This window comes from Henckelia pumila, chromosome 1 (assembly GCF_033568475.1).
Source record: "Henckelia pumila isolate YLH828 chromosome 1, ASM3356847v2, whole genome shotgun sequence".
Lineage (NCBI taxonomy): Eukaryota > Viridiplantae > Streptophyta > Magnoliopsida > Lamiales > Gesneriaceae > Henckelia > Henckelia pumila.
In genome coordinates this window covers 125,729,543-125,743,902 of record NC_133120.1, presented here as the reverse complement: position 1 = coordinate 125,743,902, position 14,360 = coordinate 125,729,543, and the positions used below count along the sequence as shown (strand labels likewise).

The 14,360-nt window shown below is 32.3% G+C and overlaps 1 protein-coding gene across 3 annotated transcripts; it reads left to right on the top strand.

Moving 5' to 3' along the window:
- Nucleotides 1-4,332: 4,332 nt before the first annotated feature.
- Nucleotides 4,333-12,510, top strand: LOC140893679 (sterol 3-beta-glucosyltransferase UGT80A2-like). 3 transcript variants are annotated; one of them, XM_073302731.1, is made up of 14 exons: nt 4,333-4,647; nt 4,840-5,027; nt 5,815-6,054; nt 6,809-6,920; nt 7,591-7,761; nt 9,726-9,789; nt 9,892-9,949; nt 10,068-10,245; nt 10,368-10,498; nt 10,736-10,838; nt 10,935-11,011; nt 11,507-11,554; nt 11,640-11,789; nt 12,125-12,510. In XM_073302731.1, exons 1-14 carry the CDS (start codon nt 4,512-4,514, stop codon nt 12,302-12,304), a joined length of 1,836 nt encoding a protein of 611 aa, XP_073158832.1. In that variant the 5' UTR covers nt 4,333-4,511; the 3' UTR covers nt 12,305-12,510. The 3 variants fall into 3 exon arrangements, with proteins under 3 accessions (XP_073158832.1, XP_073158841.1, XP_073158848.1); XM_073302740.1 differs by lacking the exons at nt 4,333-4,647; nt 4,840-5,027 and adding an exon at nt 6,593-6,656 and having other exon boundaries at nt 5,914-6,054; XM_073302747.1 differs by lacking the exons at nt 4,333-4,647; nt 4,840-5,027; nt 5,815-6,054 and adding an exon at nt 6,068-6,656.
- Nucleotides 12,511-14,360: the final 1,850 nt, after the last annotated feature.

Sequence of the window (14,360 nt, the reverse complement as noted above, 5' to 3'; positions counted from 1 at the left end):
TTTATGCATGAAGTTTATTTTAAGTATAAGTATATTTATTATTAAAATTAATTAAATATATATTACAAAGACATATTTTAAGTGCATGCATACATGAAATATTTTATGATGTGTTTATGATTAAGAATTGAGCATGAAAAATATTTTTATGGAAATTGAAGTGGTGTGACAGCACAGAGGTGGTTTACCACCGGCACAGAGGTAGTTTTACTACCGGCATAGAAGTGGTTTTACCACTGGCACAGATGTAGTTTACTACCAGCATAGAGGTGGATTTATCCACCGCCACGTACGATGGTTCTTTAGACTGATCAGTCGGCACAGTTATTAGTCACATTCATGGATATGACCATACTCAGTTTTTATGATTATGACATGCTCAATTATTTTATGTATGATTAGTTATGATGTATGTACGACTGATGATGAATAATTTTTATGATGCATTTATTTTAAGATCATGCATGCATGTCCACGTAAGTTATATGTATTAGTATGATTATGTGATGCATTATTTTAAACCTCGTTATCAAGGATTAGACATGTTGAGCCTCTAGGCTCACTACGCTTATATGGTGCAGGTGAGTATGATGATGTCTATTAGCTCCTACCGGTGGCGAGGACGTATGAGCTCACGGAGCAGTGGACCCCGTGACCGTCGCAGTTATTTAGTTTATTATGATTGAATTTTGAAACATGTTTTATTTTAATATTATTCCGCATATGAGATTTTTTTTAGCAGCACTGTTTATTATTTTAAATTGATGCATTAAACATTTTTAAGGATTTATTTATTTAATATTTTTCAGGTTATTTAAGAAAAGTATGTTATTTTTATATACATATATGTATGGGCGTATATGTATAGTATTATTTAAAAAAAAAAAAAAATTTCCGCATTTTATTATTAGTAGGCGTTTCACGTGTAGCCTTCGACTTCTTCTCTCCCAGATTTTCTTTTTTTTTTTTTGCACGGAATCTCTCCCAGATTTTCATTTGCCTTCGACTTCTTCATTTTAATAGATTTAAATCTTCCATCTTCATACAGATTTCAACATTTATCAATTTGTTTTTTATATATATATATATATATATATATATATATATATATATATAATTTAAAATAAGGTTTTGTTCTATAATTTTCTTAGAACTTAAAAAACTAAACTATCAAGATATTATTGAGCAATTTTAAAAATATCATTACATTAAATATTTTTTTAAAAAAAATTCAAAGCATAAGGATTTTTTTAAATTAAAATATAAAATAATTTTTTATTTAAGTTTAACATTTAACATAAATATTTTAAAAAAATTTCGTATATATATAATATTTACATCACCTTCATATTATTATACCATTTTCGTAATTTTGACGCTAAAAAGATCTTATAATACCAAACACATCAACATCTTTAAATTGTTTAAAATAAGTTAATCCAAACAATTTAACAACTTATTTTTAAAATAAGACCTAACAACTTATAAGCTCCTAAAACAGCTTATAAGCTCCTACAACTTATAAGTTGTTTTTAATAAGTTTAACCAAAAACCATCTTAATTGAAATCCAAAAGCTAGTCATGTTGTGATTATGATTATCCAAAAGTGATTCTAATAAGAAGGTCATTGTTAAAATCATTCTAATCACTTATTTATCAAACACTACCAAACTTTGATTTTTAGATTTTCACATTTGTTTCCAAACACTACCAACTTTTGATTTTTTTTTAATTTTTTTATAATCTATAAATTAACAACTTCTACAAAAGCACAATCTATTACAAACACTCACTAAATTTATAGATTATAAAAAAGTTAAGAAAAATCAAAAGTTGGTAGTGTTTGAAAACAAATGTGAAAATCTAAAAATCAAAGTTGGGTAGTGTTTGATAAAAAAAATGATTTGAGTGATTTTAACATTGATATTTTTATTAAAATCACTTTTGGAAAATCATAATCATCATATGACTAGCTTTTGAATTTTAATTAAGTTAAACATAAGTTAACACATAATTTGGATTTAAAGAAACATATAAAAGTGATTTTTTAAATTCAAAATCTAAGAATAATTTTTTTAGTGATTGCAAACACTTTCTTAAATTTGTAGGTTAGAATTCGGGTAAATGGGTCGAATCACCGGAAAACGGTTCAAGCAAACCCGCGGGCTTCCTCCTGTTGGTTGGGATTTTGCGGGAACACTGTCCTTTCACTATTTTTATTTTTATATATAAAAGCGTGTTGTGCCTTAATTTGACCAATAGTTAACGTGTCAACAAATAATAATAAATAAATAATAGTAATCCAATTGCCAGGCTAATCTCGGTGGACTGAACTTTTGAATTTTTAAAATTGTCTATTAAATTGTGTGTGTTTTTTTTAAAAAAAGGATCAACTTATAAAACCTTTTTTTTAGTATAATTATATTGATACCAATAACTTTTAATTAGCAAAACTTGTATGCTAAAACAGTATATAAGCTTTAAAATTTATGTTTATACATTTTTCTATATCTATTATACATTTTTGGCATAAAAAATGAGTAAAATTTAATTTGGTGTACGAACTATTGATTAAGACATAGTTTGGTACACATGATAAGGGAGGGATTAATAAATTATCCTCCTTCATCCCATGCTTTGTACATTTTTAAAAAGCCCATGATAAGTCAATGAACCCTTGATAAATGCTTTGACAAGGGGACTATGTATCCCTTTGATTTGGTGTGATAAATTTAATACAACTAAAAGAATACTACAAAAAGACATGATTACCCTTCACATATAAAAACATCTAAAATTTAAACACGCCTCATTCTCCTCCACATTACGATAGGGTTAATTTTGTCATTAAAATCGAATATATAAATTTAATCACTCTTATTCAAATCATACCAAACATTCAATATAGTATCCTACCATTTTACTTATCCTTAATTTATCTTTATATTATATATATCATATACTTATCCTATCATATGTACCAAACTATGCCTAAATATCAAATTGGTACACGAACATTTGTTAATGGCTTAATTGGTACATGTCCGCTGGATTTTAGTCTATTTCCGGTGACATTCATGTAGAATGTCCAATTTGCCCTTTATTACAAAAATGCATATTTTTATTTTTGATTTTAATTAGATATATTTGTATATTATATTTTATACGTAAAAATTAATTTGATTAAAATTTTTATTTGTACATAATATTTATTATATTAGATAGATTACATATTTCAAAGAAAAAAAATTAGATAAATTATATTAAAGCATACAATATCTAAATAATTATAAATAAATAAATTGATACCATAGAAAATAAGTAAATATTTTTTTAGCTACAATTTTGATTTTTGTATACATAATTTTCTAGATAATATTTTGAAAAAAAAATTAAATAAATAGTGATTGTGATGAAATATTTTTTAATATTTTAACTATTTAAAAATTTATTGAATATATATTTCAATAAAAATATTACGTAAGTTCTCCTAAAATTAATTTTAATTTTCAAATCATATTTATAAGAAAAACTCATCGAAACACCAATATAAACTTCGCTATAACGTGCCACATATTTTTTAATCAACGAATAAAAAATTAAATTGCGTTAGTCCGAGGGTTTATCCAGTGCGTACCAAAAGGTAGCGGTTACGGGTTTCTACGTCATAAAAAAACAAAAAAAAAATAAAAATTGAAAGTTTATTTAAACACAATAATTTTATAAGAGAACATGACTAATAAAAAATTGAAAGTCGTTCTCGGTTTTTATTACGGACAAAAATGATGAAGTTGGTTTCGAAACTAAAATAATATTAATGTTTTAATTAATTTGTATCATTAAAAGACTATTATACCCTTTTCTTCATCATAATTTGGTCAACATCAGGTGGACGTATATCAATTAAGTCATTAACAAAAGTTCGTGTACTAATTTGATATTTAACCAATAGTTCATGTACCAAATTAATTTTTACTCCATAAAAAATTGGGCAATAATTTAAAATTAATGAATTTTATTATGCATGGATCCGAAAATATAAATCGATTGTCAGTTCTATCATGGTTAAAAAAATGTATATGATCATAATATATTTCTTGTTCAAATTTCTACCACTTTCAAATACAATAAAATATGTTTTGTATTTAATCAAATTTAATTGAAGACCCCGACTTCTAATTCAAAATTCAAACGAAATTAAACTAGATTTCTAATATTTTGCGAATGTATAGTTAATAATATTTGCACATTGGTTAATTATTATAGTATTTTTTTTTGACGGAGTTAATTATTATAGTTATTCTTGTTGGAATGTTGACCTCATAATATTTTCAAACCTCATCTAAATAAGTAAACGGAATGTCGGAGAAGAGTTTTGCAGCAAGTTTCAGGGACTCCAACCCCCGAACGTGATCCCCTCTCCCTGCTTCTATCCATTCGTACGGTTGACTCTGGAAGCTTCCGTAGATCTGGATCAGAATCGGAGCGCGGCGGAGGTTGTTTCTCCGCCGATGGCGACGGATGACGCGGTCGTCTCTTCTTTAACTTCAGGTGAAGTTTCGATGAAGGATACTTCAGCTGTAGCAGCTGCTGGAGAAATTAGCGGCGCTGCTGCGCCGTATTCTGATGGCGGCAGCTATTCGTCAGGTCAAGCGGTTTGATATTGGAAGATTTGATTGTTACGTGATTGAAGTTGGAAAAATAAATGCTGTGGTTCAGTTGTTTTTCGCCTCAATTTTGTTGGTTTTGGTTATTGTGTGGAAATTCTGTGCTTGTTACTGGTATTTATAACTTGCTGATTGGATCAATCTGGGAGTAATTGAGATTAATGCGATGCAGGAAGTGCAGGGGCGATAATGACTAGAGTGAATACCACGCCTTCGGTGATGTTTAATTCTGAAAGGCTTAAGCCGCCTTCTGACAAAGTTAAGATAGAAAGATCAAAGACTGAGAGGCAACGTCATAACAATGTGCTTGCTAATGAGGCTGCTCAGTTATTCGATGACAGGACTTCCGATCAGCAGAAGGTAAAGGTCGCACCAACATCGGTTGCTTCCCTGAATGAAACAAATTGTGGAGTCTTACAGAAACCTAGGTTTTTTCACCTTTATGTCTGAGTTCATGGACTGTAGTGTAAAGAAGTCAGAGGCCAGGACAGGGAGGGAGAGAAGGGGCGGGTGAGGAGAGAGAGGTTTTCTTGAAATTTTCATCAGTAACAAGAGTAATCAATGCCATTTTTTTTATTGTAAAATGGTAATTGATGTGAAAGAATTTCGAATCCTAAAACACCACGTAAAAGAAATGGACAGTATGTGGTTTGCTATGATTGTGTTCGGAAGCCATCCCACTGATGTACACAAGCTTCGTATCAATGTACAACGTTCTTAGTATTTGAGTACAACAGTAATATTTACAATTCATTTCCCCTGTAAATATTTAGCTGCTTGTCAATTATTCTCTTTAAGGATGTACTACAGGAGGCAGGTCTACTGATCTCTGATTATAATCATTTTATGAGTTGCGTAAAAATTTACTGCTTAAATTAAAATTTTGTTCTGCATGACATCACCGAAAGAAACACGTTTCTTTAACTGACCCCTTGCATTTGGTTACTGCATCAGTCACAAGTGTGCTGATGACAAAATCTGTTAGCAAAGTGCGGCTATGCTTTTTAGAGGTATTGCTGAAATTGGACAGTCTGGTATCTTGGTTGATGATTTTCAAAATGTTGCACAAAAATTGTCATAGATACGTGAGCTTATTTCATGATGTTAACATTCCTGGGATTTTCTCTAAATATCTAAAACACTGCAGCTCATATTGTTGAAGAGAATTGCCACTGTCAAAGATGATGGGACTGTACAATTTGAAGTTCCCAAAGATGTTGAACCTCAAACCGTTGTAATTGGTTCAGATAATGTATATAGCGAAGTTGATGATGAGCTAATCGATGAAGCAGAACTTCAGTATATTCCTCCGTTGCAAATTGTAATGCTTATTGTTGGAACTCGTGGAGATGTTCAGCCATTCATTGCAATTGGAAAACAACTACAGGTAAATGAGTCAATGTAGCCAGTATTCTCACCTTTAGTCTCTACTGGTTCTTCCTGTCAAATAAGGAGGTAAGAATAGGCTAAATGAAGAGCAAACAAATACTTTATCGTTGAAAGTTTTTTCTGTGGCTGTGGGGTCCTATATTTTGATCCTTGCGAATGAGATGAGTTTTGGGATTTCTGACATTGGAGGGAAAAGCTAGCTATTAAATTTAGAATTATTAGCCAACAACGAGTCTGTGACCACTCATTCCTTTTCTTTGACATGATTGTGATTTTTAGTCAATTCAACTTCAGCAGAACAACTTAATGGTTATTTGTTTTGGCTTCCCCAAGTTGGAATGTTGTCCTTCAATATTTATGCAACCTTAAAAACTATACTAAATTAATCTGTCTAAAAAGTTGAACATGTCTAAGGTAGTAGTGATTGGTTTATTCTTCAGATAGTTTTCTACATTGATCAATTATGATTGTCAAGTCCTTGATCCTTACTGTTTGTCAATGGAACACTTATGATAATTTCTTTTCTCCGCATGCAGTATGGATCTTCAACATTAGATGCATACTGACTTCTATTTCTTAAAATATCATCTACTTGATCAGGTAAGGCAATATAGAGATGGAAAGGTTGCGTTATTTGCCATTGGAGGAAGGAGAATCTGTTAAAAAAAAAACTTAAATAATTCTCTATCACAGCTAAGATTCATCTTTTGGGTGTATGCTAAGTTCTTGATTGGGATAATTGGGTGGTGTAGGACTACGGACATCGTGTCAGACTGGCAACACATTCAAATTTCAAGGAGTTTGTCTTGACTTCTGGGTTGGAATTTCATCCTCTCGGTGGTGATCCAAAAGTTCTTGCGGAATGTATGTTTCTAATGCTTACATTGCTCTTCAAATTGGATCTGTATTGTTGGTCTTGTTATTACACTTTAGTATTCTTGATTCTTGATGAATTTGTGGAACATGATGCTTTAGGTTTTCAAGTATTGGTTAAATCTGGCATTTTCTGAGCATAACTGACTTTGTTTCTAATTGTTTGTCATATTTAACCTCATGTTATTACCTTTACTGGATAATACGTCCTTCTGTCACTACCACTTGACCGTATTATAAATTAAATTGAAATTTTTTAGATCATCAAATGTAGTGCTGGTAAATTGTTACAAGTGACCTTTCTTCTCATTAACCTTCAAGCACAGTATATTAGGAATGCAGACTGCTTGAACTATAAAATTTTCTAATCACTCCTAATTTGAATTTATAGAATTATCTTTTAGTATTTCATCTTGACACAGTTTGTCGTATGTGGTCCTTGAAATCTTTCACTTATTTGTTTGTTCTTGGACTTATGTAATTTGGATTTTGGATAAGAGCTTTAAAGCAATTGTTTTTGTGTGAGTTTGTATGGAATGAATATATTTTCGTTTGACATCATCTTATGTAGTTACAGATCTCAATTTTTAGTTGCTGGCAACTCATAATTTACAAATGAATATATCACTTGATTGATAAATTGGTTGTTTCTCTTCCGCAGACATGGTTAAGAACAAAGGTTTTTTGCCTTCAGGGCCATCAGAAGTACCTGTACAGAGAAAGCAAATGAAGGAAATAATATATTCTCTACTTAATGCATGCAAAGAGCCTGACATGGACACTGGAATTCCTTTTAAGGCAGAAGCAATTATTGCTAATCCTCCAGCATATGGTTAGATCATGCCCCATGAGATTCCTTTTTCCCCTTTGGCCCCTTTATATGTCAGTGATTTTTATTATTTAATTGATAAACATTTTTGGCAAGCATTTTTTTTTAATTTTTTTATAATTTAACAAATTACACGGTTAGTGTATTGGCTTCTCAATTAATGTTCCTTTTGATGATTTTCTTTTTAAAGTGTTGATTTGGAGTGGGAAAAAGGATTTATATAGGTCAACTGACAAATTATACAGTTGGGGCCCTCTTGGTACGTAGGATGAGATAATTGATTGATAGGTGGTTGATAGAGACGGATGTGTAATATGTTGTGATAAATAATTTATGTGTGGTGTGATTTAAAAGTGAGATAAGTTTACATAAGTTAATTCTTATCTACATTTTGACCAAAATACCCTTTTCCTATAACCTTTTTTATTATTATTTTAGGTGAGGGACATTTTGGTATTTTGATTGCCACAATCCTTGGTACTGTAGTTGGATTAGTGCAATCCATGGCAGAACCTGCAGAATTCTTTCCTGCATGCACAGTGAAATTAGTCAATCACAACACCAACCTAAATGCTTAAAAACATGTCAAAAGTGGGTTATCAAACAATCAAGGAGCCTAACAAACGGGTCCTTGGTGTATGGCTTCTCACAAAATATTGCATTGGATGATTGGCATCTTAAATTGTTGATTTCAGATTTATATTGATTATGGAATGTCCTTTAGAAGATAAGTCCAACAATTCTCGTGGTTTTGCTCTCAACATTTCTTGAAATAATTGTTTAAAGTAGACATTATGCTGGGAAAAAAGGCGGCAGCATTTCTCATTTCTTTTACAATTAATGATTTGTATGTTGTATTGACTATTATAAACCACCGGTATTGTCTTTGACACGTCTTGTCATAGATCACGACTAGGTGCCATGATTGAGATCTAATTGCTGACGTTGATTGTCAAAAAGTAAGCTCTCACCTTTACAAAGGATAAAATGGTGTTATGAGATGTTGAGGGGAACCATTAACTTATTGCATTACATAGTTAGCTCTTGAATCTTGATCATATATGGAGGCTAACTCTTACTTGCCAGAGGTGTTGGCACATCCTGGGCCCATGTGTGTGTACAAAGGTGGTTTAACAGAATAAGCTTTATTTGCAACTTCTATGCAAATAATTGATCGAAAATATCCAGACTACTCCTGTAATTTGGTATCTGACTTGTACTCCTTCATAACATGACTCTCTTTTCTCGACTTTCCTCGTCAATCCAATTGTTGGGATATTCAAATGGGTAAAAGAAATAGATACCCCGTGCATGTATCACTTTTCCCCGTAGATTCAGGAGGTGGTTCTCACAGTTGTTTAATTTTGTCCCATACACTCAAAATTATTTTTTTGTCCCATACAGTACTTAGCTCTAGGTGTTTTAGCTGAGAACCATATCTGATACTATTTTTGCCGCTACCATGACTTAGCTAGATGAGCTCCACTAGCAATTAGTTTGCATTTGTCTTCTTAATGTTAAAAGACTCATGCTAAGGTTGTACTTGAATTGATGCGATTTGAAGAAAGGAATTTGATTTTGTCAATGATTTATGAATGGATTTCAATTACATCGATATTGGGTGTATTTATAATTCACTGTTATTATTCTTGAAATTGCTTTAATTGACATGGAGTGGATTTCAAATTCAGTTGAATTATGGCCATACAAAAATTTGAAATCAGGGATTTGAAACCTATCATTTCAAATTCATCAAGTCAAACACAAACTAAAAGAGTACATTGTAGTTTCTTGTAAGATTATACTAACTCCTAATACATTCTGATGTTGAACGAGGTATTATTGGTATAGAAGGCCTTGACCAGCAAATTTTTGTAATTTTATTTAAAGGAATCATATTTTCTTAGTAGCTAATGGTGTGTGTTACACGAAACAACAGATTCTTACCTTTACTTTGACAACTGCAGGGCATATACATGTTGCGGAGGCACTGAAAGTGCCAATACATATATTTTTCACAATGCCTTGGACGTACGTCTTACCTAATAGTAAAAGTTGAATTAGAACTTAACAAATTATTCACTTCTTGTTTATTACCCTATTATATTGCTAAACGGTCATGTTTTCTGCCAGGCCAACCAGTGAATTCCCGCATCCTTTATCTCGTGTTAACCAATCAGCTGGATACAGAGTAAGTTTGATAATACGTCAGACAACCTCTTGTCTATGCACTTGAGAAAAAATATATGGTTTGATTTGTAGCAATCTACTTCTACCATATATGACTTTTTCCTGGCATGTTTTTTCAGCTATCATATCAGATTGTTGATTCCTTGATTTGGCTTGGAATAAGAGACATGATAAATAATTTCAGGAAAAAAAAGCTGAAACTAAGGCCAGTCACATATTTGAGTGGTCCACAAGGGCCAGCATCGGATATTCCACATGGATATATATGGAGTCCTGACCTTGTACCCAAACCAAAAGGTATTTTCTTTTGTTAAAAATTGACTTGTCCCACATGAATTAGCAAAATGTTGATTTAATGATTTATCAAATTAGTTCTTTACTAATATAATATAATTATGGCTATATTTCTGGTTATGTAGACTGGGGCCCCAAGATTGACGTTGTTGGTTTTTGCTTCCTTGATCTTGCCTCAAATTATGAACCACCAGAGTCACTTCTAAACTGGCTTAAAGCTGGTCCAAAGCCTATCTACATTGGGTTTGGCAGTCTTGTAAGTTTTGGTAACTTTATTCCCGTTTTGGATGTGTTACGTTTTGTTGTTTGTGTGAGTAAGATTCTGGCTGACTTTGCAAAAACAAGTTTTATTTTCTGTTGTCATTTTCAACTAGAATCAGCTTTGAAACTTGTAACACCATCTTATATGTTTTCATGCTTGTCACTACCTCAACCTAATCTTCGAAAGAGAGATTATTCTTTCCTACTAGTGACTTTTTTTTTTAAACCTCAGCCAGTTCAAGAGCCAGAGAAAATGACCCAAATTATTGTTGAAGCATTAGAAATAACTAAACAAAGGGGCATTATCAACAAAGGTTGGGGTGGCCTTGGTAACTGTGAGTATCATTTTCTATCGTGATCATTTTCAACAGTTTCGCAAAATTTATGGCATAAATGCTGACAATATTTCTTAACCTAATGCTTCTTCTTAGTGGCAGAAGAAAACGACTTTGTATATCTGCTGGATAACTGCCCTCATGACTGGCTTTTCTTGCAGTGTGCTGCAGTGGTACGTTATTTATTTTCAGTTGTTTCCTTGAGAACAATTGGAAATTGAAACTGAATTTGGTTTCCTCATTTTGTAGTATGTACAGCCTGTTGAGTAGTCATTTTAATGTGTTGGGAATTGGGATATCAACCAAAGTCCCACATTGGTAGATCAAGGAAATGATCATGGGTTAATAAATGGAATGGTATCTCCATTGCTATCATGTATGAGGCCTTTTGGGTGGTTCCAAAAGCAAAAACCACGAGGGTTAGACCAAAGTGGATAATATCATACCATTGTGGAGATATTCGAGTTCCGTTGTCACTACATAATGAATTCAATTTGCATCGCTCGTTGACATAGAACTAAGAGTGTATACAGCATGTGCTCTGAGCGTTCTTAAATCTGCAAACACCTTATTCCATATATGTATGAGGGCAGTGGAATGGTTTGAATTTGGCATGCCTATCCTGGCAGTCTTGAGATGATTTTTTTTATTTTTCAATTTGTTTTCAGGTGCACCATGGTGGAGCTGGAACAACAGCTGCTGGTCTGAAGGCTGCTGTAATAATTAATGAAAACTTGCTTTCGTTCCACTTCTAATGCAAGTGACTGTGTTTTACCAATATAATGTGTTATTGCAATGCAGTGCCCAACTACTATCATCCCTTTCTTTGGTGACCAGCCTTTTTGGGGAGAAAGAGTCCACGCCAGAGGTGTTGGTCCTCCACCAATTCCAATCGACAAATTTTCACTTCAGAAGCTGGTCGATGCAATTAAATTCATGATAGATCCCAAGGTACACTTTTTCTTTAATTCATTTTTCAATTTCTGATGTTATAATCGCTAGCGATAAGAAAATAGCTTACTGAAGTTGTTCGAGCACTATGAAAAATTACAACTTTTCGATATATATTGTTTTCCTTTTGTTTCACGGTCGTGCCACCATGCCATGTACTCTTGTGTGAATTTCATTTAGAGAAGTAGTCTGTGGAACAGTTGGTTTCCCAATAGTAGATACTGAGTTGGATGTACTTGCACCTGATCCACGAGCATGTAATTAGAAGTGATATGTGGAAAAGGAAGGAGTGGATATTTTTAGCATGATTATAAACTAGCTAGGATTATATGCAGGTGAAGGAGCGCGCAGTTGAACTTTCGAAGGCCATGGAAAACGAAGATGGGGTTGCTGGAGCTGTGAAAGCATTCCTTAAACATCTTCCTCGTAAAAAATCCGAGCCCGAATTGAAAAGGAGATCAAAATCTGCACCATCCAATTCTCTGTCCGTTTGGAGTTGCTTTGGTTGTTCCTAAATATGAATGAACATAAATGTGCAAACACACGTGAATTCTTTATTTGGTCAAGATGGCGATCCTATACGGATCCAACATCTTTGTAATTCTTGCTAGATTTGCTTTTCTTTTGTTTGTACGTCACTTTTAATATGTCTGTTGAGGTGCTGATTCATGTTTGTAAAAAGTTGTTCTTACTTTTTATTTGTAAAAAGCGATTGGTTTGATTTGATTTGTTGTCAAGGTTATTTGTTTTCGTCGTAATCGGATTTTATTGTTTGATGTTTGGAGAGTTGGTCACTTTATAAGCTTTCTATTCATGAAAGTTATTTTAAATGGGGAAAATTGCTTTTTTAGTTCGGTATATTTGTCACTTTGCGATTTTGGTTCTCTATATTTTCAGATTTTAGTTTTCGTCCGCTATCTTTATTTTTTTTTGACAATTTCAGTCCTTTTTCTGATGTACAGCTGATGTGGCACCAATGCAATGCTGATGTGGAGCTGACGTATATAGTGCCACGTAAGCATTTTCGAATAAAAAAAACTGAAATTGCAAAAAATTGAAATATGCAGGACTAAAACTGAAATATGAAAACATAAAGAACCGAAATCGCAAAATAACAAACATAAAAAATCAAAATTGCATTTTTTCTTTTAAATATAAAACTATGATATTTTATGAAAAGTTTAGGGTCACATTTACTTTATTTTTAAATATCACGAATGTAAGCATGAAAGTTTTATGAGCATTAAATGAATGAACATGTAAATTTATGTATATATTTGAATATAATAATGTTAAAAGTGAATTTATGTATATATTTGAATATAATAATGTTAAAAGTGTACTTGTGGTGATAGTACGAGATTGGTACCTCGATATGAGCTCAAGGGAGGATCTTTTCAAACAAGCATGGATGGTTCACATATTAGCTTCGACTACTATGTGTTGTACTAAATGATATATATGGATTGCGCAACTATTTACAAGATCATGGACATCCAAGAATGTGCTCTAATGGTGGTTACCACATTTACATTTTATTTCATCAACCGAAAAGTTAAAAAAATTATTATTTTATGTTATAACCACGTTTTATGCATGTTATAAGATTTTATTATGTATTAGTTAGTACTTGAAAATGCATGTTGAGTGTTTAGACTCGTTATCCTTGAATGTAGGGTTGCCAATTCGGGCCGGCCCATCCTGCCTTGTCTCGGCCCGCCAACACAGTGGGTTGGGAATACCCCAACCCAATCCAACCTACCATGGATTGCGGGTTCGGCAGGTCAACCTGTCAAAAAAATTAAAAAATAGAAAAAAATAAAAAATATGATTTTTTTTTAAAAAAAAACCATACATAAACAATTATAAATCGTAAACACATTTATAAATTCATTAACCATGATATAAATTTTCAAAATTAATCAATTAAACTTAAATCATTATAAATCTTTTAAAACTTATAAATCATATATAAAAAACTTCAAATAATATAAATCATTCAAAACTTATTAACGATACATAAATTATTTAAAGAATAACAACTAAAATATAATTTTTAAAAATTGTAAAAAAAAAATTGGCGTGCCGATCCGCCCGCTTTGGCCCGCAGCTCAAACAAACTAGTCCGTTTTGGCCCATCTCCAAAAAGGCCATCAAAAGCACAACTATAGGACTCAACGTTTGCAGTTTTACCAAAAGTTATAGCTGATGGTAATTGTGTAACTCAAATATTTTAAATCACACAGGTGTTCAAGCGTCATGGTTCGATCGCTCTACCAACAAGGTCAATTATTGCACCTAAACAATCTACAATTATTGCACCTAAACAATCTACCTCACAATAATTGCACTCCTTGCAATCAATAAGAATCAAACTCATGACCTTGACGACTCTGATACCAATTGTAGGACCGAGCACTTGTCGCTTTAACAAAAGCTATAGGTGGTGGTAATGGTGCAAATAAAATATTTTAAATCACACAACAACTCAAGCATCATAGTTCAATAACTTTACCAGCACAGATAATTATTACACCCCAAAAAAACCCCAATAGGTTCTCTTTTAATGGC

Bases quoted from the DNA above. Each gene is read 5' to 3' on its own strand.
- LOC140893679 (XM_073302731.1), top strand. From the start codon at position 4,512: ATGGCGACGGATGACGCGGTCGTCTCTTCTTTAACTTCAGGTGAAGTT. The intron at 4,648-4,839 runs GTCAAGCGGTTT...AATGCGATGCAG, and splicing joins TGGCGGCAGCTATTCGTCAG to GAAGTGCAGGGGCGATAATG. The intron at 6,921-7,590 runs GTATGTTTCTAA...TCTCTTCCGCAG, and splicing joins TCCAAAAGTTCTTGCGGAAT to ACATGGTTAAGAACAAAGGT.